Below are 26,815 nucleotides of genomic sequence, written 5' to 3'. Positions count from 1 at the left end.
AATGCTGAGGAGGCTCATTTATTGCCTGTTTATCCTCAGACCTTTAAATGAAATGGAGAACTAAAGAAATGCAAGGAATAATTTTTTCTAAATTTCATTTAAGTTTTGTAGATGATGATGACTAAAGGAAAGCAAAGGAAAAGTTTATGATGTCACTATTTCCTATGCTTATGGGCTTTTCTCTCTTTCTCTTTCTCTGTTTCTCCCTTAACCCTCCCCTCCCTCCTCCCTCCCTCTTTCCCATCCTCCCACCCCGTCCCCGTTAATATCGCTAAGCCTCCTCTTTACTTGCTCAATGTATTTTATGACTCCAGATAAGAGGCATTTATTCTTGATCTTCTCCATCCACAAAATAAGAGAACCATGGTCATGTCCCGTTGTCCTTTCGTATATTAAGTGTTTGATGTTTAGAAGCAGTGGGGAAGGGGGTAAAAAGCATAGACTTTGCCTTCAACAGTGGGAACAAGAGTGCCAAAATGGCCCTGGAACAACATTTCCCAAAGGTGAAATTGTGGAAATCTAGTCCTATGAGGTGTTCTTCAAAGTACGGGTTTCAATCGTCAACTGGATTTAGGAAACAGAGCATTTTGTATTTTCCTCCTGGAGATGCGCAACTACTTATGGCATTTTAAATACCCACTGAAGTCTTGCAGTAAGGTAACTGGTGTGATATAATTTCACCTTTTTTTTTTTTTTTCAAATTTAATTGACCTTTAAACCCATATCATACCGAACCCATTTGGGGAAATGCTGCTTTATAGAATTGTGTGTTATTCTAGTTCCATTTTTCTGCCATTTGTATCCATTAGAAACTTAGAATATCATAGTTGGGCATAAATAACAAGTAGCCACAAGGCGGGAAATAAAGTAAGGCTAAGCACAATCTCCTTCCTTTATGGATTCTAACATTCACTAAAGAAACTAAAGTACAGTATTCATATAAATATTTACTATGGTACAGGACTTGTATTGCTTGAATTTATGCAACTCTTGTTAGTTTTGTTACAAAAAAATGATATCACTGTGTGCTATTTTTTTTTCCTGAGTACACCTCAAGCCCCTTTATCCTTCACTTCTATATTGTAGTGGTTCTCACTTTAAAAGTAAGTTTACCTGTGAAACAACATCTGCTTGAGTTTATTAGTGAAGTTTTGTATGCTTCCTTTGATCACATGAGCCCCTCTTTAATATCGGCTGACAAGGGTTTAAATACTGTTTCAGAATTAATCATGGAAACCAGTGCTTTAGGTCTTTTCTCAAACATCAAATAGTAGTATCAACATTTAGTAGGCAACCAACAGAGATTTTTCTTTTCTTTTTTCTCTTTCTTTTTTTGAGACAGAGTTTCACTCTATCGCCAGGCTGGAGTGCAGTGGTGCGATCTCTGCTCACTGCAACCTCAGACTCCCTGGTTCAAGTGATTCTCCTGCCTCAGTCTCCCAAGTAGTTGGGATTACAGGCACGCACCACCATGCCCGGCTAATTTTTGTGTTTTTAGTAGAGACGGGATTTTATTATGTTGGCCAGAATGGTCTCGATCTCCTGACCTCGTGATCCGCCGACCTCAGCCTCCCAAAGTGCTTGGATTACAGGCATGGTCCACCGTGCTGGGTGAGATTTTTCTTATAGTGACTTATTTGCTGCTATTCAAATGCCATATGCATTTTTTAACTATACCATATTCTTATTTTTGAATACTCTTACTCTTCTGTCATTCTTGTTGGAATTGAGTGGTACTGATTTGTCAACACAAATAATTTCATTATAATATTCCAATCACATTAGATTGAATTTGTCTTTGTGATCAAAGTTGATTAGTTGTTATGATTTACATCAATGAAATGGACTAATAATTCAATTCACCGATAAGACTGGCAAGCAAGAGTTACAAGGCATTTTCAAGTAAATTTGATTAAAATGTGGGGTTTTTCTTCTACTGTTTCTTAAAATGAGGACAGTCCTCTTTCACTACGTTCCTAAAGTTAAAAGTTTATATGTGCATAGAGATTAAAAGAATAGCACAATGGCTTGTTGTATATATATAAAAATATCAAATTTTGTGTTTTTCAACATAAATAGGAGTTGAAAAGTATAGATTGCATTAACATGTTTGAATGTTTTAATAATACAATAAAATAGATAATTAACTATTAACCTATTAAAATAGGTATGAACTATTAGCGTACCTTATGTAGGTGATGACTGGTAGGTTACACTTTCTAAATTGACAGGAAGATTTTGCGGTTATTCTTCTTAAGGTTATTACTGATTATTAAAAATTCTCTTGTCTTTCTTTTTTCTTTCAGAAACTTGCTTTTCTTTATTGCGTACAATGCCTGAAAATTGCCTTACAAGTAAGCTAGGCTAGCACTGGCTCTTCCTTCCCATGTCAATCTAGATGTTCCTTTTGCAGGCAATTATTCCTCAGTTTATTTCCCACCAAGGATTTGTCTTTTTCCAGGGAACCAATTATGTACATCTTATACTATAATCTGTGTCACTTGAATCTGACCAAAAACTATGAAACAATTCACTGGTTGGGGATTCCTTTTCACAATTATCATCTTCCTGGGAAATTGCCTACTTAAGGAGGTTGTGCTGCCTAAGATATTCTACCAGAGAAATATTTGCATCGCCAATGTATTGCTTAGCTTGCTTGTCTCCAGGGTCTAACGCAAATACCTAAAATAAACAAAGTATTATTTATGTAAAAAGTGAAAAATACCTTGCTTATCCTCTTTTTCCTTCCTTTTGTATTTACAGATGTCATCCATACTGTAGGGCCAATAGCCAGAGGCCATATTAATGGTTCTCACAAGGAAGACCTTGCAAATTGCTATAAATCATCTCTGAAGCTGGTGAAAGAAAATAACATCCGATCAGTTGTAAGTAATTTTATGGTTTTTATTTCTCACTCTTTTTCAGCCTTTATGCTTTAGAAATCTGTCTTGTCCAAAAAGAGGTAGGAAACCATTTCTAAACTTTTGAGAACTAAGTTTAAGGATCTTAGTAGCCAATTGGGTAATCATGACTCTCCTCTTTGGTGTGCTATAAATATTTACTAAATTTTTCATGATGTTTCAGAATTTAAAACTATAAAACCCCAGAAATGGATTTATCTCATCTACTTTTTCCTTTTCATTTTGCCACTTACTTTCCTTTGGAGAAAGTAAATAGTATGGTACTGGGGTAGTGGCCAGCAGATTTAAAGAAGGAAAATGGCAAATGCTGAGTTTGTTATAATGGTGTGCGTTTAATATATATTGGTTGTATGTTTGGGCATTCTGGAGCTATGTTTAATCTCTATCTACATGCATGAATGTGTGCATGCATTCTCATGCTAGTGTCAGACATGATTTATTTGCAGGAAATTACTCTGCGTATATATTTTAACCTGGATGTTGTTATTCTTTTAGATTTATTTTACTCTTATTAAACTAATATTCTGTAGGTGGTAGCTGGGTATACCACATCTCTTCTAAGTTTTATCAGTAGACAAAGGGAGTTCAGAAAATGTGGATCTAATCTATTTCCTTACCAATAGGCTGAGATTAAAGGAATTCTCTTCTAGCTGGATTTGGAGGTATTTACTCACCTGCTTTTCTTTTGCAACATGTTCTACCTTTATTACATCTCAATTACACCAAGAAAACCAAACTATAGGAAAACACACTGTAAATATCTAGTAATAAGTTAATTTGGCTGGAATCCCTTGGTTGTTCCCCCTCCCCCACAAAGATTATAGCCTCACTGAAATTGTGGGGCAGAGAAATAGTTAAATACTTGATTTCATAGCAGACTGAATAGATCAGCATTGCTTGATAGTTCACAGAAGTAGTGGTTTTATGATTTGCATGAAGAAACATTGAGAAACAGATACATTTAGGTAACCCTGGATGGTTGCTATACTTTTTGTGCATGATTGTAATTATGAAGTGCATTTTTCAATGCAACATTGGTGAGTCTGCTTGAAATAAGGAAACTTTTCATGACCCAATTATATAGTCCTTTTTAATCTGTGGATAATTATTAACAGAGCTGGATATTTTATTTATCTCTTTGACTTTCTAAAATTTTGTTTGCAAATGGCTCAATACGTAAGATCCTATTCTCTCTTAGAGGTGAAAGCTGAAGTTCAAAGAGAATGGAGCAAAGTATACCACAAGACCAGTTGGTTAATTTTGTTCTCTATAGGAAAATAAGAAAAATCAAAACAGGTATGCACATTTAGGGAATAATTAAAATTTTGTCAATATGGCTTATTGATTTAAAAAAGCAAAAGGCTGAAGTGCTTGGAAAATGGATGTGTAGACAAGTTTCCAACTTGGGAAATATGGATTTTGAGACCTGAAGAGAATTTGCTGTCTCTGGGTATCACTGGCATCTCTAATGATTTGTTTTTAAAAGCCAAAGAAAGGTAAGAAGGAAGAATTTTGCTAGAAACAGTATAAAAATAACACTCAACCTTTTAATAGAGAAAGGAATCTCTATAATGATCTTAAAACAATCATGTTACTCTACTTGCTACCATTAGATAAGGAATGGAAGTATTATGGACTAAGTTAACTTTTTAACAAATGGCATGCAGATAGGCTGAAGTAATGCTCTTGCAATACTCTAGTCATTCTTTGATAGGAATTAGATCTACCTTAACATCTTTGATGATTATTTTGAAGGACCAATTACATATTATTTGAATGAAATTAGCAGGTGAGGCTGAGCTGAATTCAACCCAATATTAATAAATAAAAATGGAGATAGAAAATACACAAAATGTGGGATGAAATGTCCAATGAAATTGATCATCATGTTCTTGCATGGTAGACTACAGTTGCCATCAAATGTCATGTCTCTTATACCTATAAAAAAGACAAGTATTTTTCTTTTCTTTCTCCCTCCTTCCCTTCCTTCCTTTCTTCCTTTTTTTGGAGTAGATGGAGTTTTCTTCTTTATATGGTATGTCATGTTCTTGATCACCATTAAATAAATAATAATATCAATGTCATCACATTCTGATTATGTAGAGAGAAATAGAAAACTTTCAGAAACATGATTATGACTGGATACATGTTTTATAGTATAGTTATATTGTATTTTGTCAACTTATCACAATAGATGGTAGAAATGGTTGATATAAAAAGCCTGGTTATTAGGATGCAAAATAAACTTAACTTGAACTCATTTATATACCTGTCAAAAAGAATTTCTCATAAATCCTTTTATCAGAGTGGCTTAGTGTTTGCTTTGCCACTTATTACTGTGTGACTGTGGACAAGTAATGTCAACATTTTGTAGCCTCGGTTTCCACATATAAAGAATCAGTAAATTACTACTGTTATTGCAGACCTGTCCATCTCATGAGGCTGTTGTTACAGGGATCAGTTGGGATAATGAGTATAAGATAACTGAAAGAATGGAATTCTTTCAAAAGTATTTGACAATGTTACTTCAAATATAAGACATTTTCACACCTTGTGATTTGGCAATTTAAGGAAATATCACTTATTTCTTTGATATCTATTTTGAACACCAGAACTCTAGACATTTACTATGTAATTTCTTGATGTTTTTAAACAACAGTGAAATGTCCAGAAATAAATTAAATATTTGATAGGCACCACTTTTCTGCTAAGGTTAAACCAAAGGCTTTAGGGTCACAGCACAGGGTCCAACATATGTGTTCTTGTTCTTATTTTACCAAAAGAATAGATTCTTAAAATATTTTTAATGAATGGAAGACGAATGGTATGATAATTTATTTAATAAATATGAATAAGACCTACTGTGTACCCCAACATTATCAGGTATCTTCCATGACATAGAGAGGATCTGATGGTTGTTTCCTAACAAAATATGCCTCCATCTTATGACCACCTAGACAAATAAATGGACAAGATCATCATGTCCACTGTTTGATTTGAGAATACTCTGTAGTTCTCTCATCACTTTTAAATATCTTCCCAGAGATGCATGAAATTCCATAATTCATGAGTAATTTAGGATGTTAAGGCATTGTTCTTTCTCTGCAATTTTCCTTTAAAATGCAGATACTCATGAGATTAGTAGATAATTAATTTTCTAATACTTTAATATGAAGAAGTTTATCAAATTACTTTTCATGTTGACAGGATAGAGTATGATAAAAGTACTGAGCACCTTAGCCTGGGGGAGGAGAATTGGAGAAAGGTCTGAAAGGAGATGGAGAAAAACAGAAGAAGAGTAGGATATAATTAAATTTCACCTACCTCTCAGTTTTGCTAAGAGGAGATCATTTTTGAATAGTGGAGAGGGAAATGTTATAGTCATACATAATTATCTAGAAATAAGATACTGATTTGGGTGTCAGATGTATTGTGGATAAAAAATTTTACTATGAAAAAATACTACATATTTTATTAACTTAGGGGAAAAATTCATTACATTACTCTCCTGCATACATTCTTTGTGACAGCAGTTTTTTCATACCTATCCACATTAGCTTTAGGTGGTAAAAGAAAAAAATAAATTAATCAGCAAATCTAAGGGTTCATTTTACAATGGCATTTCTCTTTTATGAATGATTATTTAGGGCTTAATATCAGGGAATATTTAAATGTAAGATTTTAATCCTGATTCTCCTTCTAATCTTACCATAAGTAGTTTCAATTGAAAAAATATGACCAGTCTTTCATGCCTCCTAGACCTAGTCTGTGCAAGTTTCTTATTTCTTCATTATTCCTTATTGACTCCAAATGTTAAAGTCAGTTACTTTTCTTTAACCATGAGTTACCCTTGGACCCAAAAAATGCAAATTTATATATATATATTCTTGACAACCTTGAGATTGTTGATTGCAAGATAGGCAAAATTTAAGGCACCACGAAGAGGATAATTAGCAGTATAAACTGGAAATTGAAGTGTAAATAAAAGAAAACTTTAAAAGAAGATCAGGGAGCCTACAGATTTTCTCTGTAAAACCTTGGGAAAGACAAAGATATTATAGATGTCAAAAAAGAAAAAAGACCCAGGTTGAATCCCAGAAGTCTAATGCATGTGACCTGAGGAATGCATAGTCAGATTGGTGAAATCAAGCATCTGAATTATGTTGATTTCTAGAACAGCAGTGTATCCTAAAACAAGGAAAACTACACATATATGTGATATCCTTGGCTATATATATGTAAAACATACTAACAGAAATTGTGTATATTGGTGAAAATCTTGGTGAAACCTCAGGGGTGAGTGTAGGGGTGAAGACAAGAAAGAAAAATTTCTATTGAGCAAGGGCTGGACAATGAAAATGCCTGATTTTGTATCCAGTATCACCATGCACTGTTGGACAGGATGACAGAGATATTTTCTCATGTATCATGCTGTCTTTATTCTTTTTGTCTGTGAGCATACAACTATTTTATAATGATTTTTATGTGTTTATCTTGACCTCTATTTCCCTTCTTTTGACATCATGTTCATTAAAAAAAAAAAATAATAATCCATGCCATACAAAAGGGATCACAGCAATTTCTTCTTCTAGAACCGGTTCAAAGGCATAGATTTATATTTGTCAATGGTATTAGATATTCGAGAAAACTATTTTCACTGATTAAATACAATGCACCCTGTCTGACATTCTTCGAATGACAACATGTAATAAAGTAGATGTTTTCGTTTGAAAAAATCATAATCTTGCATATAAGCCAGATTTTACTTAGGTTAAAAATTATTTTCCCATGAAAATAAATAATTGACATAGGAATTTGTTGATTTTATATGATTATGGGCAAACTAAAACTTGTTTTTTGTTTAAATGGCGTGTGCTATCTGTGGTTTCCACAGGCATCATGCTGGATGATTTTTTGAATGAAAAAACATTGTAAATTTTTGCTGGTAGGAACCACACAATTTCAATAGGGATCCCTCAGAGCTAACTAATGTTCCCTCCATGAGTCATAGATCTTGAGAAGCAATAGCTTCCAGTGGGAAAGATGATGGGCCTACAAGTTCAGTGCTACCTCTAGGCATTGCGGCAATCAAGCAGTTTTGGAATTCTGAATTTAGTTGTTTCACTGTAGTATAGGTTTTCGTTTTAAGGCGTAACCAAGTGAATCTTATTTTCTTATACAAGTTCCCTTCTGAGAGGGTTGCCATGGCAATGAGTTCTCAGCCTGAAATTCTTAAATGTTGGTTTTATTTCATTATCTGAGTTTCCATTACAGGCCACATCAATCAATGCAGTTCTCTATTCAAGAACATGTCTGCAGCCTTAAAAAGCTGACCCTTTCATTTGGTACCTCTGCTCCTCTGCCTAACTTGATGTCACCATTTCCCAGACAGCTCTTCATCTCCAAGAACCCTCTTCTACAGGGCTGTCAATTTGATCTTTTCCAGTTTCCTTTTAGGCAATATCTAGTCTTGGTTCTCACCTGTCTCATTTTCTCATTTATAAAGAGTAATACCAAGTCTCTATGTCTTCCCTGGTTGGGTTTCTAACAGCTGTGTGACTAACTATACTATTAAAAAGTAACAAGAACAAAGGCACTTTTGCATTTGTGCATCACTCTACAGTATACAACGGTACATTTCTATACATCATCTCATTTATTTTTCAAATTCTCTAACTGCTGCCACTGTTACTTTGACTTAGCCAGTGTGGGAAAAAGCTAACTCAAGACTTTTTCTTTCTCCTTTTCCCCTACATTCACCTTTCGTAAGATCTCCTTATTGGGCACAGAGGTACACAGGTTATTGTTATTGGGAGTGACAAGTGACAGGACAGGCGGCCGAGGTGAGGAGGAGGGCGGGCATGGAATGATAGTAAATTCAGAGGTTGTGCCTTGGAAACAGATAGTTATACAACCAAACCCACATTGACAGATCCTGCACAATTTGTGTCTTCTGATGGCCACACCAGAGAGATGATCTGAGTTACAGGGTGAATGAGATCAATCATTGAGCCATGAAATACAGTAATAAGAATAGCAAATGTTTCTGAACTCCCACTTGGTGTCAGGCACTGTGTTTTAGTCATTAATTCTCAAAACAATCCTGAGTTAGAAAATGTGGTTTCTTCCATCTTACAGATGAGGAATATGCACCAGAAGGAAACTGCCTTCCCTATGGCTCAATTCCTCATCCAAGGATATGAACCAAAACCAAGGTGATGCATACTGCGATTCTGTTTCTCCACTAGCTAAGCATTATGTTGATGACTGTAACTCCATGCATTCTGTGGGCTATTACACTAACCTACAGTCTGTATGTTGGACCTGTAACACTATTGGTCTTAGCTCAAGTGAGTTAAGGTCTTACCTTGAACAAAAAGTTGAGATGGGATTTAAACTGAGGTAGTCTAAATCTAGTGGCCTAAGCCACTCTGCAGTTCCTTTGTCCTTTGCTCCATTATTATGTGCCTTTTTTTTTTTTTGGTCTAAGCCAGTGGTTCTTAGTGAGTGTAGTACTGCCCTCTAGGGACCATTTTGTGAGGGTATAGTTTTGGGCAATTACAACCACTACGGAGTGCCACAAGCATTTTGTGGGCAGGGACAGGGATATTGTGACATGTGGTCCGGTCAAGCCCACATGGTAAAACTGTGCCTCCTCCCACACAATGTTTTAACGTTTTGCCAGACAGTCATATAAGTGAAACCCTGTTTATAAACAAGATACATCAAAGCAAAGCCTCTCTCTCCCTCTCTCTTTTTCACTGTACACTGGACTATCATGAAAATTAAGAGATGCTTGTACTTAGTTTGCTTAGAGCTTTGCCAAGAGTGCCTGAGAAAATTATGCTACAGGTGGCCATGCCCCGGCAGCAGGAGAGTTTTTCACACCTGTTTGAGTCCACCTTTAGGGAGATTTTTTTCGTAATGATTCTATGTAGTGAAGCAAACATCTTCCTTCTTCACTGCGTGTTCTAGTGTAGTCATGCCCTTGTCTTTACATGTTGAAAATAGAATTTTACTATAAATACTTTCATTTTAAATCATTTTCATATCACACTTATGGCACTCTATTGATTTTTTTAAAAAATCGATGTGTTGTTTTCATTTGGCTTCCCTTGGGAACGGACCCTGAGCCAAGGTGTTGTGTGCACATGCTTTCTATGGGAGGCGATGACAGGGAACAGTGCAGAGGAGTGGGGATGTGACGAAGGGAAGAAAAAGCAGCCAGGAGGAGTGGGAGTGTTATAAGTTGGCACTGTGGACAAGTGGGGCTCTGTCTTGCTGGGGAACTCTCAGCAACCATGTAGAACATGCCTAGAAGTGGTCCCATCTGAGGAAGAAGAAAAGCTGGACCATTTTTTTTTTTTTTTTTTATCTTCCCCCTTCATCAGCTGGCTGAGGGCTGCTCCTGGGTCATTAACTTCCCAGCATTTCTTATCTGCCTCCTTGGGCAGGCAGAGGGAAAAACCTCAGGCAGAGAGTGACAGCAAGGGTATTTGCTAGAAGATGCTGTGGATGGGCATGGGCTAGAATGATGAGAACTAGGCAGATATGGACGGGGCACTGATGCCTGTTTCATGTGTGCAGATGAGTGTTAATATTGATAAATGTCATTTCTGCATAGCAAGGAGACTTTACAAAATATTTGTTATGAAAAGGGTTTGATGAGCCTGATAGAATTGAGAGCATTGGTTTAAATTAAACAGAGTTTCTAATAGAGCAAAGCTGCATTCAATATGCTAAACACAGATTGCTCAAAGATTTTTATTCTTAAAATAAGGCATCCAAATTCTTTGCTTCTTTAAGCATAGTGTGATATAAATGTCATAAAAATGGTAATTGATGTAACTGGCCTTATGTCCTATAGAATGCATGGACTTATGAAAGTGAATGTAATGCTTAGCTAGTAGAAAAACGATATCACATATTGTGTCGCCTTAGTTAAAGTTTTTTCAAGATCTCATAATCCTAAACTTTGATTCATCATGCAAATTATGGAAGAATTGGCCACCCAAGGTTGGATGCATGTACAATTTTCCATCAATCAGAAGACACATATTAGAGGTGAGAATTTAAGTAGGAGTTTACCTTTGATTTTATTCTAATATAAAGTTTCTTTCAAATTATGTGTTCTTTCAATGATTTGGGAACTATACCGTCATGTATTTCCTTCAAAAATCTTACTTTAGGACCGTGATCAATTCTTTTTGTAAGAGTGTCTGAAACTTTTTGCTTCATCTCATCTACAATTTGAAAGAATTATTTTTAGTCACTTGTATATTCTGCAGATAGCAAGACTAGCAACACCAAGAAAACTACATTTAAAATGAAAGTATAAACCATCTCAATTTGGCTGGATTTGTCAACATAATTATTTTCTGTTCTTTTATCAGGCTAGGGAACATTCTCAGGAAAATCATTATGGGTTTCTACAACAGTGTCTTCCAGAGGAAATACTGGCCTAGGACACTGTCAAGGAGAGTATATTACAGTGAAATTTGTATAGAAACAGTAAACAGATTTGCAATGCAAGCTTTCATCTTGAGTGCTTTATTTTTCCCTGACCTGACCAGCAGTTATTAGATCACTGTATCATGAGGAAACAGTCAATTCAAGACACGGACCACAGAGTCCCAAGCCTGACATTAGGTTTGAACAATTGGGCAATCTTGGCATATATCTAGAGGGTTAGTAGTATAGAGCAAAGGCAATGGCTTTAAACTGAACATTTTTTCTTGCAAATGTTCAGATTTTGTTTTTTGTTTTTGTTTTTTTTGGAGAGCAATTGCAATGTATGGAATCTAAGCTATTCTTAAGCTATTGAACTCAGAGACCAAAGGAGAAAGAACAAATAAAACCAATAAAAATTTTAAAATAAAAATAAATCTGTCAGTGGAAAGAAAGCTTTCTTGACTTGTTTATGTACAATTCAATGGAGTTGCAAAGAGGATTTTTTTAATGGGAAATATGTCACAGATTGCGTTCAAGCTGCACTTTAGCTATTTTTGTTTGTTTGTTTTATACACACACAAACACATACCCTTCAAAAATGTGCAAAGTGAAATATTTGCTTTCCTGGATGTCTTATCAAAGTGTTATAGTTTGAATTTGTAATTATGAATTAAGTTCAGTGGTATAAATATTAAACACCTAGATTTTAGTCCATACAAGTAACTTTAGTCCAGTCTCTCCATCTCTTCTGAGCCCATGTTCTGAAAATTTTCCTGCTCCAAATATACTAGCAGGTAAGCTATCCTAGAGGATGCACAACAGAAAAGCTTATAGACAAAATTAAGAGGCATGACTCATATTGACTCAAGGAAAAAGAAGCCAGGAGAAAGAGAGGAATAGGTTAACACACTTAGACTAGGTGACAAATGTGTGGAAGAACCTCATTTTCTGGTTATGCTGTGTTTGAATGCTCTGTCTCTTTACCATCTCTACCCTCTCAATGGTGGTGTGCTTAAGAGGACCATAGTTGAGGTTTGAACAAGGGAGCATGGCAGATGGTGAGTGGTCGGGGCCCACTACACATACTTGCTCTATCGGAAAAGACACAGGGGCTAGTGCTCCTGGCTGGTATCTCATCAGTTCATTGGTGAACAGCAGGGGGTTTTACCACCATTTCTATGTCAGAGATGTAAGGCCAAATGAGACTATAATGAGTATCACCAATGGGAGGATAATTTGAGGATAACATTGCTGTCACTCTAGAGGTGACATGATTCATGCTTCTGACCTGTTCTTACCATTCTTTTCCATTTTGAAATAACAATCTGGTTTGTTCCATCCTTTTTATCATACAGCATGTCTTAGAGGTTACTAACTTAGTACTGCATTTAACACAATTCTATGAATCCTGTCTGTATCTCAAAATCTGCTTGCTTAGTTATTATCAACACTTAACACGAGTTATATATCCCATTTGTTTTTATTTTCTTCTATAGAAGAATCGAATATTCTCAAATAATGCAGCAAGCACATTACACTGTTTGTGTAAAATGGGATTACAGCTGGGTGTGGTGGTGCACACCTAGAGTCCCAGCTACTCAAGAGGCTGAGACAGAAGGATCGTTTGAGCCCAGGAGTTAGTTATGATCGCACCACTGCATACAATCTCAGTGACAGAGTGAGACCCAGATACCCAGTCTAAAAAAGAAAAGAAGAAGAAAAAGGAAAATGGGATAACATATATCAGTAACTTATCATTTTAACTGGGTGATGGGTAGGTTTTATGTATGGACTGATTTGTGTCCCATCAAAATTCATACATTAAATCTCTAACCCCCAGTGTGATGGTATATAGAGATGGGGCCTTTGGGAGGTGAGTTGATAAGGATGGGGCCCTGAAGATGGAATTACTGCTGTGATATGAAGAGACACCGGAGGCCTTGCTTCCCCTTACTCTTGGCTTCTCAAGGATACAGCTAGAAGACAGCCTTCTGAAGGACAGGAAGAGAGCCCTCGCAGGGGAATATAATCGTCCAGAACCTTGTTCTTGTACTTTCCAACCTCCAGAACTGTAAGAAATAATAAATTCCTGTTGTTTAAGCTTCCTGGCCTATGGTATTTTGTATGGCATCCAGAGCTGATTAATGCAGTGAGTATGCAGGCATTCATTATACTATTCTCTCTAACTGTTTGTGTATGTTTGAAATTTTCCATAACAAAGCAAACTTAAATGTTTAAATATACAAAAGAGAATGATAAATTGTAACAGTATATACTTCCTAGGATTATTGTGAGGCTATAAAGAAACAATATTTTTAAAGTGCTCAGTAGATTACATAGCTTATTAAAAATAATTTACCTGATAGATATGTTTTAAGTAACTATTATGTTTCAATCACTAATCAAAGTACTTGGGGTATATCTGCCCTCGTGGAGCTTACATTCTACTGGTAGTAATTTTTACTATTGTTATTAGATGGTTTCACATCATTTCTAGATATTGTGACATTCATTATTATTACGTTCTTGGGCAATTATCTCATTACCATTGCATTTTTTTTCTTATTTTTGTGATTTCTGAATCTTTAAAAAGCTAAGAAGGTAATAGAACTGAGTAGAGATCCAGCAAGTGGCAATTCTATGAAATAGGAATAATACAACCCTCAGTTAACTTACACTCATAAAAACAGATGACTATGTAACCAGGGCTATAAGGAACACACAGCAGCTCTTGCTGAAGATCACGTTTTATTGGGCAGTATGATCAATCAGTCAGGAAGCTGTCTTGCAGAACAAGTGATATTTACGGTGTTTTTCTCTAAAATAAAAAAAGGAGTAGCTCAAATCCATGCTAAATACTTTAGGCTATTTGGCTACCCTAGGGAAACAGGGACTCATAGAAAATGTGGTCAGAAGCATGAATAAGGAATGGGTGACATGTTCTGTTGCTCAGAATAGAACCAATTCTCCTTTAGGTTCAGGCTTTATTTTTTTTCCATCAACAAAATGCAATTAGATTCTCCAAGACATGTGTTAAATATGAAAGAACAGATACTAACTTTATAGTGGAGAAACCCAGCAGATACCACCATAATCAAGTGATCCAAGATTAAGATAATCAGTAATGAGATATGTCAACATTATGAACCTCTTGGTATAATGGATTAAGAAGGACACTACATCACTGCTATGGTATTCTTGCCATAGCCGTAGTCCAATCATAACCATAGTCTAATCATGAGAAACTGTAGGCGGACCTCCAAAGAGGGACATTCAACAAAATAGGTAATTAATACTCTTCAAAACTGTCAAGATCATAAAAGAAAATGAAAAGCTATGTTTATTCTTCTCATATTATTATGGCATGATACATTAATTGTTTTTCAAGTGTTAAACAATTCATACATTCCTGTGATAAATCCCATTTAGTTTTGTCATGTAATTCATAATCATTTTTATATGCTGTTGGATTACTTTTTATATAATAAGTGTTTGAGAATTTTCGCATCTATATTCATAAGAGATATTGGTCTTCAGTTTGCCTTTATTGTGATGCCTTTGTATTGGTATTATAGAGTAACTTGAGAAGTGTTATCTCTTCTTCTATTTTTTGAGAGAGTTTGTGAAGCATTTGTATTCTTTAAATGTTTGGAAGCAGATTTAATAACTTCTTCAGCTATCGTAAGAAAACATTTATTTAGCTCATATTTGTGGTATCTAATAAATAGCCAAGAAACAGGATCTAGTAGTACATTATTAAAAATGTAAAATTTAGAAATTCATAGCACATGCATTTTGATTTTCAAATTAAAAATATTTGCTTACAGGTCTTATTATTTCACAGCTACTTTGCCAAGTTTTCAGGCTGTCTTTCTCAGGAACCACTCTGGGATGGAGGTTAATGTGCAGGAAGCTAATATGGGAATGCTTTTGCAATCAATATATGCAGAAGGGAAGAAGGAAGCAGAATTGGGTAGAGGGAGAAGTCACGTGATGATGTAGTGTTTATGGAGCATTTGGTGACCCGATTGGGAGCTCCAAAGCTGAGATGATTGTTTCAAAATGGTTCCAAGTTGGTGTGAGGAGTCTAGACCTGTATTCTCAAACAACCAGTTATTGATGCAGGCTGCACCCAGGAAGGAGTGTGATCTTGGAATAAGTACCTCCTCTCAGTCAAGGGTAATTTCTGGAGAGGGCTGACAGCTGAGGGCTGTCTGCTGGCAACATTCCTTGAAGCTAGGGCACTGTACTGCACAGAGCCTGGCTGGTGCATCACAGCACGAACTGGGATTCTTAAACTGAGCATGATCCTGCTCCAATGTCCAATGTGTTTGACAGTTCTGTATTCTCTCTTGGATATGGTTTAAAATTTAATGGCTCTAGGAAAATAAGAATTGAGGCAAAATACATTGCTTAAAGCAGATGAAAAGGGTAGTAGACTGATAATTCAGTTTTTGCTAGTCAGAGAAGACTCATTTTGATCTACATGCACATAATAGAATCGCAGGAAAGTCCTCATTTTCCTTGGTTGTCTGGCTCATTTGCAGGAATAACACGCACATACATACACACAGGTCAATATATGGAGATCTTAAATAAATATGCAGTGGGGCCAGCTTGTACTGGTTTATGAGAACTGATTGTTAAATGTCAAGAATTTGTGAGCTGATTATTAAAACACAGGCTTTATTAAAAATTAAATTTTACAAACTTACAATTTAATAAGTTATATTAAATACAAAGATAATAAGTACTCAATACACAGCAATTCCTAATTACTACATTTTACTATTACCTATGCTCTTTGGTTTATTTATGTCTATTATACTTACATGGTGGAAATACTATATAGTGGTGCATTTCTTTGTATCCTTTCCAATTCCATGTTCCGTGACATCATATAGGCAGTATAAAATTTTCCATGTTGAGACTATTTACATGGCAGAAACCAACAAACGCTAAAAATCAGGACTTGATATACTATTTTGCTGGTTAACAAGACTTAAGAAATCTTGTCAGTGCTATAAATGTTACAGAAAAAGCACACTAGGCTAGTAAGGTGGTCATATTACTACTCGTCGAATAGCAACACCAAAACAGAATCTACTAATTTCATGCATAAGTGATGGTTTTTGTACCTGGACAGCAGGGATACCAGGGGTAGGCTGTCAGCTGCCTAGTTTGGGTCTGGAGACATGGAAGACTGTGAGGCGGGGAGTGCCAGTTGGTTTGAGGCCCCACTGCACCCCACATTGCTGTTTCTTATGGTTGAATAGGCAGACACTTCCTTTTCCTCTCGCTACTACAAGTGCATCATTCCAGAAGTTATGGTTTGGCAAAAAGGCATAGTATTCCTAAAGAAAGGAGTTCCTGGCCGGGCGCGGTGGCTCAAGCCTGTAATCCCAGCACTTTGGGAGGCCGAGACGGGCGGATCACGAGGTCAGGAGATCGAGACCATCCTGGCTAACATGGTGAAACCCCGTCTCTACTAAAAAATACAAAAAACTAGCGGGGCGAGGTGGCAGGCGCCTGTAGTCCCAGCTTACTCGGGAAGCTGAGGCAGGAGAATGGCGTAAACCCGGGAGGCGGAGCTTGCAGTGATCTGAGATCCGGCCACTGCACAGAGCGAGACTCCGTCTCAAAAAAAAAAAAAAAAAAAAAAAAAAAAAGAAAAGAAAGGAGTTCCTATAGCTTTTCTCTGCTAAAAGATCTCAGGATCTGATTTTCTTCTGATATTAGGCATTTTACCTAACTCAACCCTATTGTAACATTGTTTTAAATTATGGGTAATTAAAAGCTTCCTTGTTTTAAACAGTGGTAAAGGCACACTCTGCAAACATTTCTGTCTGCATTGCCTAAAATGTAATGGATCAGGCACATGATACAAATTAGGCACACATTTGCCAATATTTTTAATTAGCCGACTGGTTTACTTGCGTACATTTGTTACTGTAAGTTATTACTCATGAGAGTTATTTCAAATTCAAGATCAGCAGAACTCTCCATAAAATTATATACCTGTGGCATTATCACCAAAATATAACATCATAGACTTGCCGTAAATAATTCAGAGATTTGTTGTAACTATTCACCATGATAGTGTTAACATGAGACATGGAGAATTAGCATTTGAAATGGATAATTCCACATTTATTTCATGCCTTCATTTATTTTACACATTTAACTGCTTTGATTTAAATGGAAAGAGAATCCTTTCTCAAAATTCAATCTCAACTGTCTTCTTTTCAGATTAATGGTTGATTTCTTTCAAATTACAAATCTTGGTTCAACATAAGGATGATGACATATTGCAGAAATACCTTTCTATTGCTTGAAATGAGAAAATATATTTACTTATTTTCTATGACAAGTGAGGGGGATGTTGTTAGGGCACTCAATATATTTATGGTATTTCTATTAGAAAAAAATCTCAGGAGCTAATTATGAGGCAAGGCACTGGCAAATCTATTGTTGTATTCAAATAACTGTGTGGCAACATTGACAATTTTGACAAATTTGGCTTAAATAATAATTCAATGATACCGCCAAGTTTCAAATACAGACAGTCACTTACTTACGATTTTTCAGTTTTATGATGGTGAGAAAGTTATATGCATTCAGTGGAAACTGTACTTCAAGTATCCATGCAACCATTCTGTATTTCACTCTCAGTACAGTATTCAATAAATTACATGATGTATTTCACACTAAATTATAAGCTAGACTTTGTGTTGAATGATTTTACTCAACAGTTGGCTAATGTAAGTGTTCTGAGCACATTTAAGATAGACTAGGCTAAGCTATGATGTTTGATAGGTTGTGTGTATTAAATGCATTTTCAACTTACCGCGGGTTTATTGGGATGTAGTTTTATCATAAGTTGAGGAACATCCAGATTTGCACTTTTCTAACAGCCTATGTTGTGAGCAGATTTAAAGACACTGTGCTTTGGGACAAATTAAGAAGCATTTTGAGGAATTGGATACTTCAGCTTTAGATAATAGTGTGCCTCTTTCTAAAATAACTCATATGCAGTGGCTTGAGTAGAAGCGTCCAGATGTAATGAACCATAGGCTAGAATCATGTCCTAAATCAATCTAAAGAACTACAGGAACATATGCCTTTAATGCTAATATATCATCTTATCTGTGTCAAAGCTATTACTACAATTTAAGTTTAACCTCTTTGGAAACTTTCTGTTCGTATATCGGTATTTTGGTGAGTGTATCATTAAACCATTAACATAGTGAATTGGGTGCTCATACATGAATGTAAATGTGAGTGTATGTGTCTGTGTGTGTGTGTCTGTGTGTGTACTGTGTGTCCACATCACTTCCTTTCCCTGAGTTACCAAACCTGAGTTTTTTAGGGGCCAGCGATCCATGCCTTTACAAGACTCTGATGTTGATATAGTTTTATAATATCTTTGTGGTATCACAGAAAGAAAGTTGAGCTAGAAATCTGAAAACTAATATTTGAGTTTTGGCCTTTCTAATTAATTGCTGCGTAAGCCCATCTTTTTATTTTCTTCTATCAGTGAAACAAAGAAAACAAGATCTTCCCTTAATCAAATCAATGGGAAATAACAAGCGTTAATGAAGATGTTAAAAGTTTGAAACTCTTAACCACGCAGTGGGTGTGTAAGATGGTATAGTTGTGGAAAACAGCTTGACAATTCCTCAAAAAGTTAAACACAGAATTATGTTATGACCAAAAATACCTAGAAATTCCATTTCTAGGTATTTACCCAAATAATTGAGAATATAGGTCTGCATATAAACATATACACTAATGTTCATAGCAGCGTTATTATTAATAGTAATAGCCCCAAAGTGGAAACATCCAAATGTCCACCAGCTGACGAATAAACAAAATGTGACCCATTCATATAAGGAAATATTACTAAGCAATAAAAAAGAATGAAGTACTGACACATGGTACAACATGAATGAATCTTGAAAATGTTATGCTCACTGAAATAAACCAGTCACAAAAGGCCTGATTCCATTTATCTGCATAGGAAATCCATAGATACAGAGAGTAGATTTGTGGTTATCAGAGGCTGGGGATAAGAGATGGGAATCAGGGAATGAGGTGTGACTGCTAATGGGGTATCTTTTTTGAGGTGATGGAAATGATCTGGGATTAAATAGTGATGATGATTGCATAACTCGGTATTTGAATTATATTACAATTAAATTTTTTTTAAAAAACCTTGTGCTGTTTATTCCAGAGGATTGCTGTAGGAATGAAACAGAAGTGGAAAGTTCTCTAGACTCTAAATCGTATTCAGGAATCCATGCCATTGCATAGTGAAGCACGCAGGCATCAGTGTATGCAACTTGATAGAGTTTGCATGAAGAGTCATCTTTATGTTGGGTCATGGGGGATGTCACATGGAGAGTTATCATCACTCAGAATGCTTGCTGTGAAGAGCTTGATGGAAAAGTTATATAAATTACACAAAAAAATGATTTTTTTTTTTAAAAATAGAAGGCACAAGAGAGATGGAGATAAATCGAACTTTCCATTGGGACCTGCTACTTTCTGCTTTACATGTTAATAGTGGCTGTATAATAACTGCCTTCCTAGGCTGCGAAACCCTGAAGGATGGAAGGTTTATGTGGTTCATCTCCATTACTCTGCAGCACCCTGCATATAGACAGTGCACAGTTGGTAACAGATGAGCTTTGGCAGACTTTTTTTTTAATTTAATTTTATTTTTAATTTAATTTAATTTTATTTTATTTTGAGACTGAGCCTCACTCTCTCACCCAGGCTGGAATGCAGTGACACAATCTCAGCTCACTGCAACCTCCATCTCCCGGGTTCAAGAGATTCTTGTGCCTCAGCCTCCCAAATAGCTGAGATTACAGATATGCACCACCACGCCCAGCTAATTTTTGTATTTTTAGTAGAGATGGGGTTTCACCATGTTGGCCAGGCTGCTCTCCAACTCCCGACCTCAGGTGATCTGCCCGTCTTGGCTTCCCAAAGTGCTGGGATTACAGGCGTGAGCCACCGCACCCAGCCAGACTTTTCTTTTTAATCAATATCCTGTTTGGAACTCTAAACAAAGTCAGCAGGCTACTGAATGGACTTCAAGCACCACCCCCTGGGACTTCTCAGGCTGTTCCTCTCTTGTTTAAATGTGGAAGGATGTAAGCCCTCCCCAGGGCTCTAGGCAAAGCCAGAACTTGAGGTCAGCGCATCCCACACTGCCTCTACGCCACCAGGGCATGTCTCTACCAAACTCTCTTAGGGCTGCTCTCTGTGACTTTCCTGGTGTGATCCTCAAGCAGTCCTCCCTGCATCTCTTTGTGTTTATCTCACTTGAGCTCACTGCAGTACTTGACACTTATGGCCATTCCTTTAGGATGCTTGCCTGTCAGCCTCCAGGACACTACTCTCTGCTGTTTCCTCCTTCCCACTTGGCTGTTGCTTCTCAATTGTCTTTGAGGCCACCTCTGGCTTAAACCCTCTGTGACTCCTTTGTTCACCCTCTGCTCTTCTTGGACAGCAATATATCTTCACTTACCAGTACCAGTCAAACCCTAACACTGGTGATATAGGGGCTTCAGTGACTACATGTCCCTGATTCCCAAATCACGGCTCAGCTAAGACCTCTGTCTTGATCTCCATTACTAAGTATCTAACTACCTGGTGGAAAATTCCATTGCAGGCTCCAGCATCCCTTCAGTCTCAGTGTATGCAAGGCAACCTGCTTGGACTCTTGTAGCTAATGCCACTGTGAATGTCACTGACATGAATCTTGTCATGCAGTCAGAAATCCAGGAGCTGTTCTAGGTCTCTCTGCCTCGCCCCTCTCCTTCCAGTCAGTCTTCTCTTGCAGTCCTGTAGACACCCCCTCCCCCCCATTAACTCTCATATCCTTTGTCTTAATTTCTGTTCTCTCTGAAGCAAACCTTGAGAATGAGACAAGTACTTGGTTACAAGGAATTTATTGGATAGTTCAGTTTTCCCAGGAAGCTCTATGAGGGAGTAGGGAAGTGAGAAAGGAAAGGAGCAAAACCAATAAAGAGTATGTTAATAACCAGGTGATTGCTAATGGCAACTGGAGCACAGTTTAGTTGGGGAACTTCTGAGAAGGCACGTGGAAGCTGCTTTAGAATTGCTCCGCCAAAGGACGAGGACGCTGAGGTATTTTTCTACCAACCCCTGTCGCCTCCTTGTTCGAGGTCTCCCTCTTGCACAACTAGCACCTTGAGCTAGTGATCACCTTCAGGCAGTCTCAGGAGGTTATCCGTGGCTATGGGAGTAGTCTGCAGGGGAACTCTGCAAGGACCAGGAGCAGGAGGACAGCCCGAGAGCCTCTGTGGTACTGTCCTCTCTACTCCATCCCAGCTACCATTCCGTCACTTTTCAGCTGAACCACTGACCTGGTCTCCTTGAGGCTGTAAGGTTTTTAAATTGTTATTGTAACCTTTTGCACATCCTGCCAGAAAGATTCACACACAACTGACCATAGCATACACTCCTTCCCTCTGATTAGAGATCTTAGAGGCTCCCTGTAGTTTTCAGGATGAAGCCTGATTACCTTAGCATGTGCTTCTCAATACGCCAAGGCACCCAGGGCTCCATAGCAATCTCATGGGGGTTGGACAGGATACTGTAACATTTGAAAAAAATGCAGTTATTTCACATCTGTTGGGTGTCCTGGTAACTATTAGTTTCAAGGTAGCCTACGCTTTCAAAATTAGATCATTCAACTTTCCTTTTTGTGATGCCACATTATTTCCAAGCTGAGTTTATGACTATTGCTGTGATTAAAAAGCATATGCAGAATGACAATCCATGTGGAAAAGGAAACATGGGCGGCAGGGGCCAACCTGGTTCTAAGGTTTTAGGGTTTGCACAGCACCAACAGGACCACCATCCCATTACCAAATAATTGTGGTGATTTAAAAGTGAAATAAAAGTATTATTTTTCCCTATGTGTATGACTTTTAAAAATAGGTACTGAGCTGTTAGTATTTAAACCCTTACTACATTGTTTAGACTTACCTACTTAAGAGGAGAAACTTTTAGGGCATTTCTTTACCTAAGGCCCTGGCCACCCTCTTGTGTTTCATCTGCTGCCACTCTTAAATACAAATTTTTCGCTACCTGGAAGGTCCAGGAAGATCATCATGCCTTTATGACAGCACAGACTATTCCATCTGCCAAGATTACCTTCCTCACCTCTCCATCCCCTTCACCAGCCCTACACCACACAGCTTAAGGTGCACTTCTGCTAGGATGAGTCCCTGATTAGTGCGTTTTGCCCCAGATATTATTTAGATGCCTCTGCGTCTGCACAGCCTCTTGTACACAACTTTTGTGTGGCACTATTCTTTCTATACCCCCACTGGTGATTTACTTATCTATCTGCCACATTGGTCCACGATTTTCATGAGCTCCATGGGCACAGACGTTGCATTCACTTTGACTTTGCTGGCATTTTTTATTGGGATTATGTCCATTTAGTTTATGATTAATTAGCATGAGTGCCTAAGATGGGATATAGATTCTCAGAAAACAGTGAACATACCAGTCAAAGGATTGAGAAAAATGTAAGAATGTATGTGAAATAACAAACCTTTACTCTTTTGCTTCACGCTTATCATTTCAACAGGACCTTTGCATATGCCATCCTCTGTGTTTAGGGGGATCTTCCTTCTCCCTTCCCCTGAGTTATCTGCCTCCCTTATCCTTTGGATCTCAGCTCTGTCTTCTCTTCCTTGGGAAAAAGTTTTACATTTATATTTCTATGCTTATTTGAATATTTTTCTTCTTCCTCCCTAGTTCATGAGCTCCATGAGGGTAGGGACAAGGTCTGCACTGCTAATTATTGGATCCATAATTGAGTATATTGCCTAACATGTAGCAAGTATTCAGTAAATGTTTGTAGAATTAATGTGGGATGAATAAATGAATGTTTAATCTATGAATGCTTCATGTTTATATCAAGACCTGATGACTATTCTGAAGCAGAGGGATGTATTTTTTCTGAGAGAGTAGGAATGCTGTCTGCATTGTGAGAACAGAAAGGATTTAGGCAAGGGCCAGCAGGGAATGGAATTTTAATTCCAAGCTTGAAAGAAATTGGGAACCATTTTAGGTTTCTGAAAAAAGGGGTAGGGGTCAGACAATCAAAACTCGGCTGAATGCAACATAGAAAGTTCTGTTTATTTAACCACTTGCAATATTTCACTTCAAAATGGATTCCCTGCCACTGAAAAGCTGCCGTGTTTTCATTTGCTGGAACGTGGTAAAGTTAGATAAATGATAATGCCATGTCTTTGTTCATTCCTCAGTTAGAAAGCCTCAGCCTTAAATGCTCCCCAGTGCAAATTCTCACTGAATAAACATGGAGTGTATTGTTTTACAACATGCTGCTCAATGAAATTGCAGCACATTTGGCGCTGTTGAGCATTTCAGGATGAGGAGGCAGAAAACAACAACAGCAAAAAGCCCATAAAACAAATTGCATCCTCTATATTTTTTAATGAAGGACTTGGGTGTAAGGTGCCTCAACTTCAGAGAATACTCATTCATTGCAAAGGTTTGGGAAAATCATATTTATGCATAATCTTGTTCTCAATGATATTTTATTAATATTTATTTCCCTCTTGCCTTTTATCTGGTGTTATCTTCTTTTTTTTCATCTTTATTTTCCAAGTGACTAGCTGAAAAGAAAAACAGTGAATCAGTGCTAAACTGCTATTTTTTCAACTTTAAGAGACTGATTCTTAATCAAGTTACTATTTTAAATGTTTAAATTGAGAAAGTTCCAGGTAACAACCTAAAAAATGTAACTACCTACCAAACAGTTAATTAATGTTTGTGAATTGCTACTGTTTGAAGTTGATAAGCCCCATGTATGAAGTCCTCACCTCAAAGCTTGGTGAGTTATATTAAGAAGACAGTAGAAAAGAAAAATAATTAGCTAGTGTTTTTGTAAGGAGGAAACATAAATGGTATCTGTGTGGCCCTAACTAACTTTATCAACTCAAGTCTGTTGATTTCAAAATTCAGTCATTTGAGATATTTGGTATTATGTAGATCTTAGGCACCATCTGAACAAAGGGCTAAGGTAAGGCTTCTGTTTTATGTGTATCTATAAGCATTTTACAAAACAATTGCATATATATTGCTAATTAAATAAATTCATCTCAAAGTTTGTTACAAACTCAATCAAGTGTTTGAGATATAGTTTACTCCTGTGCCAGTAAGGATAGCCTAAGTCACGCTGAAGTGGCAAGTGATCTCAACATTTCTGCAGCTTACAGCCACAGAGACTGAGTTCTTACTCAGGCCAGATGTCCATAGAGGCAGCTCCAGCTCCACTACACATTACCTTCACTCTGGGACTGGCTGACAGAGCTGTCTCTCTCTGGAACTGTTGCTTGTCACAACAGTGAGAGAGAGAAGGCGGTTCTTAAAGCCACACATGGCTTACTGTCACATTTCACTAACTAGAACAAGTCATATGACCAAACCTACATTGAACAGGACAGGGAGACAAGGAGAGATAATCCTCCCTCAGGCAAAATGTACCAAATACTTGTGATTAGTCTATCACTCACTCCTTCATATTTTGGATGTGAAAAAAATCACCAGAAGGATTAAGAAACTTGGCCAAGATCACTTGCAAAGCTGGGATTGGACCCACATTCCTATGACTCACTACATCCAATGTCTCCTTGTATGCAAATTTGTGGATACACCGTGGCATCCACAGACTCACCAGAGAAGGATGCCACCTACAGAGCCAGCTGCTCACCAGGGCCTGGCTCGCATCAAGGCATCACTATGATGGGGTCAGCATATTCGCCCCTTGACTCTGTAGGTCCAAAATTTGCATCTGTTAAAGTATGCTGTATCACTCAGGATTCAGTCATGGAGGCAGAGGAATTAGGACTTAAACCACATGGGAGGAGCTGGGAAAATGAAAAAACAGAGGAGGAGTTGAAGGCTCAGAAGAATCACAAACCAGCTACTTTGATAAGCCAAGTGTGTTCAGTCATCAAAATAGGACAGGAAAGGGAAGGTTTTTGGGAGTCCAGTGGGATGCTGGGCTTTGGTGTGGCTATCACTGCTGTAGGACCACCGCTGAGCATTTAGGTAATGCCCATGGCTGCTTTTGCACTACGTCAGCAAAATTGCCTAGTTGTGATTAAGACCCAACGACCACCAAGCCTGTGATATTTACTATCTGGCCTTTTACAAAGTTTCCTGACCCCTGGTCTATAGTTCAGAAGATTGATTTGCTGATCTATAGTAAGAAACTCAGCTATGCAGCAGGTCCGGCAACTTCACTGCTCCAAGATAAGGTCTCATTTCCCTATTGTTAAATCTGTGTGCAAAGCTAACTTATGATTAAATTATGATAAGGTTAACTGTAATACAAGGAATCATTTCATACTATTTGTAAAGCAGTGAACACTAGCATAATAAGTTATGATCGTAGAGGCTACCACCTGCACCATCCATACCCCGAGGGCTGGACACTCATAACTATGGGTGAGGCCATTCCTTCCTCTGGGGCAAGAATAATTATAGATACCTATGGGAAACCGACACAGTCTCTACACTTCCTTTATATGCTGAAGGTCACAATCTTTATTCTTGCTTAGTGAAGAGAGAATCGACTGAGCTACATCCACACACTATTCACCATAATTAGAATTAGAATATTACTTCAAATTCTTCAGTCACCCAAGCAAAATCTGTAACTTAGGGTGGATTTCAAAAATTATTTTTTATCAAGGCATAACCTCATTTATTTTAGGTTCATGGATATAATTTTATTCTCCAAGGGAACCTTATCTTCAAATTTTATAGGTCTCATGCTGTCCCCCATCCTGTATCACCTACAGGTGACTTTTCCTTGATATGACTTATAGAACATTAACAGTGCTTTGTTTTCAATCATACTCCCATTTGGTTAATTCCAACTTAGGGGACACTTACTTGAAAATGTCTCTTCACCCTGCAGGAAACGAGTTTATTAGTGAAACTTTCAATGCATATTTTTATTCCATTTATGCGATTTATCTCTCCGTGCCTTGTGAGGCAAAGGAGTGGTGTTTCACCAGGTTAAGAGATAACTGATCGTGATTCAGTTTAAAAAATGTATAAACAGTACAGATCTTATTAACTCTCTCCAGTACTTTTCATTGAAAAGGAAAATCAAGGCATATCAGCCAGACTCATCAATAACTCTTGGTGGATGTTCAAATGCAGTGACCTCTTGACACTTCCACTGCCTTCCGGTTTTGTTTTATCATTTGTTGCTTAGCAGCACAGTGGGAAAGAGCAGGACTGTAGCTTGGATTTAAGCTCCTCATTTACTAGCTGTGCCATTTTATCAAATTATTTAATACTGGGAGCCCCAGTTTTCTCATCTGTAGACTAGTGATATTAATAGCTCCTATCTC

General features: G+C 37.3%; 1 protein-coding gene across 6 annotated transcripts in view; it reads left to right on the top strand.

Moving 5' to 3' along the window:
* Window positions 1-26,815, top strand: part of MACROD2 (mono-ADP ribosylhydrolase 2) — a 2,106,139-nt gene that overhangs the window by 1,265,377 nt on the left and 813,947 nt on the right. For all 6 annotated transcript variants that reach the window (XM_023217826.3, XM_023217825.3, XM_023217824.3 and 3 more), the window contains one exon: window positions 2,764-2,885. In XM_023217826.3, the coding sequence (XP_023073594.1) occupies window positions 2,764-2,885 (122 nt within the window). The remainder of the gene's footprint in view (window positions 1-2,763; window positions 2,886-26,815) is intronic.

The sequence above is a fragment of the Piliocolobus tephrosceles genome, chromosome 20, assembly GCF_002776525.5.
Source record: "Piliocolobus tephrosceles isolate RC106 chromosome 20, ASM277652v3, whole genome shotgun sequence".
In the NCBI taxonomy this organism is placed as follows: Eukaryota; Metazoa; Chordata; class Mammalia; order Primates; family Cercopithecidae; genus Piliocolobus; species Piliocolobus tephrosceles.
Note: the sequence above shows the minus strand (reverse complement) of the source record. Positions and strands in the feature narration are given on the sequence as shown.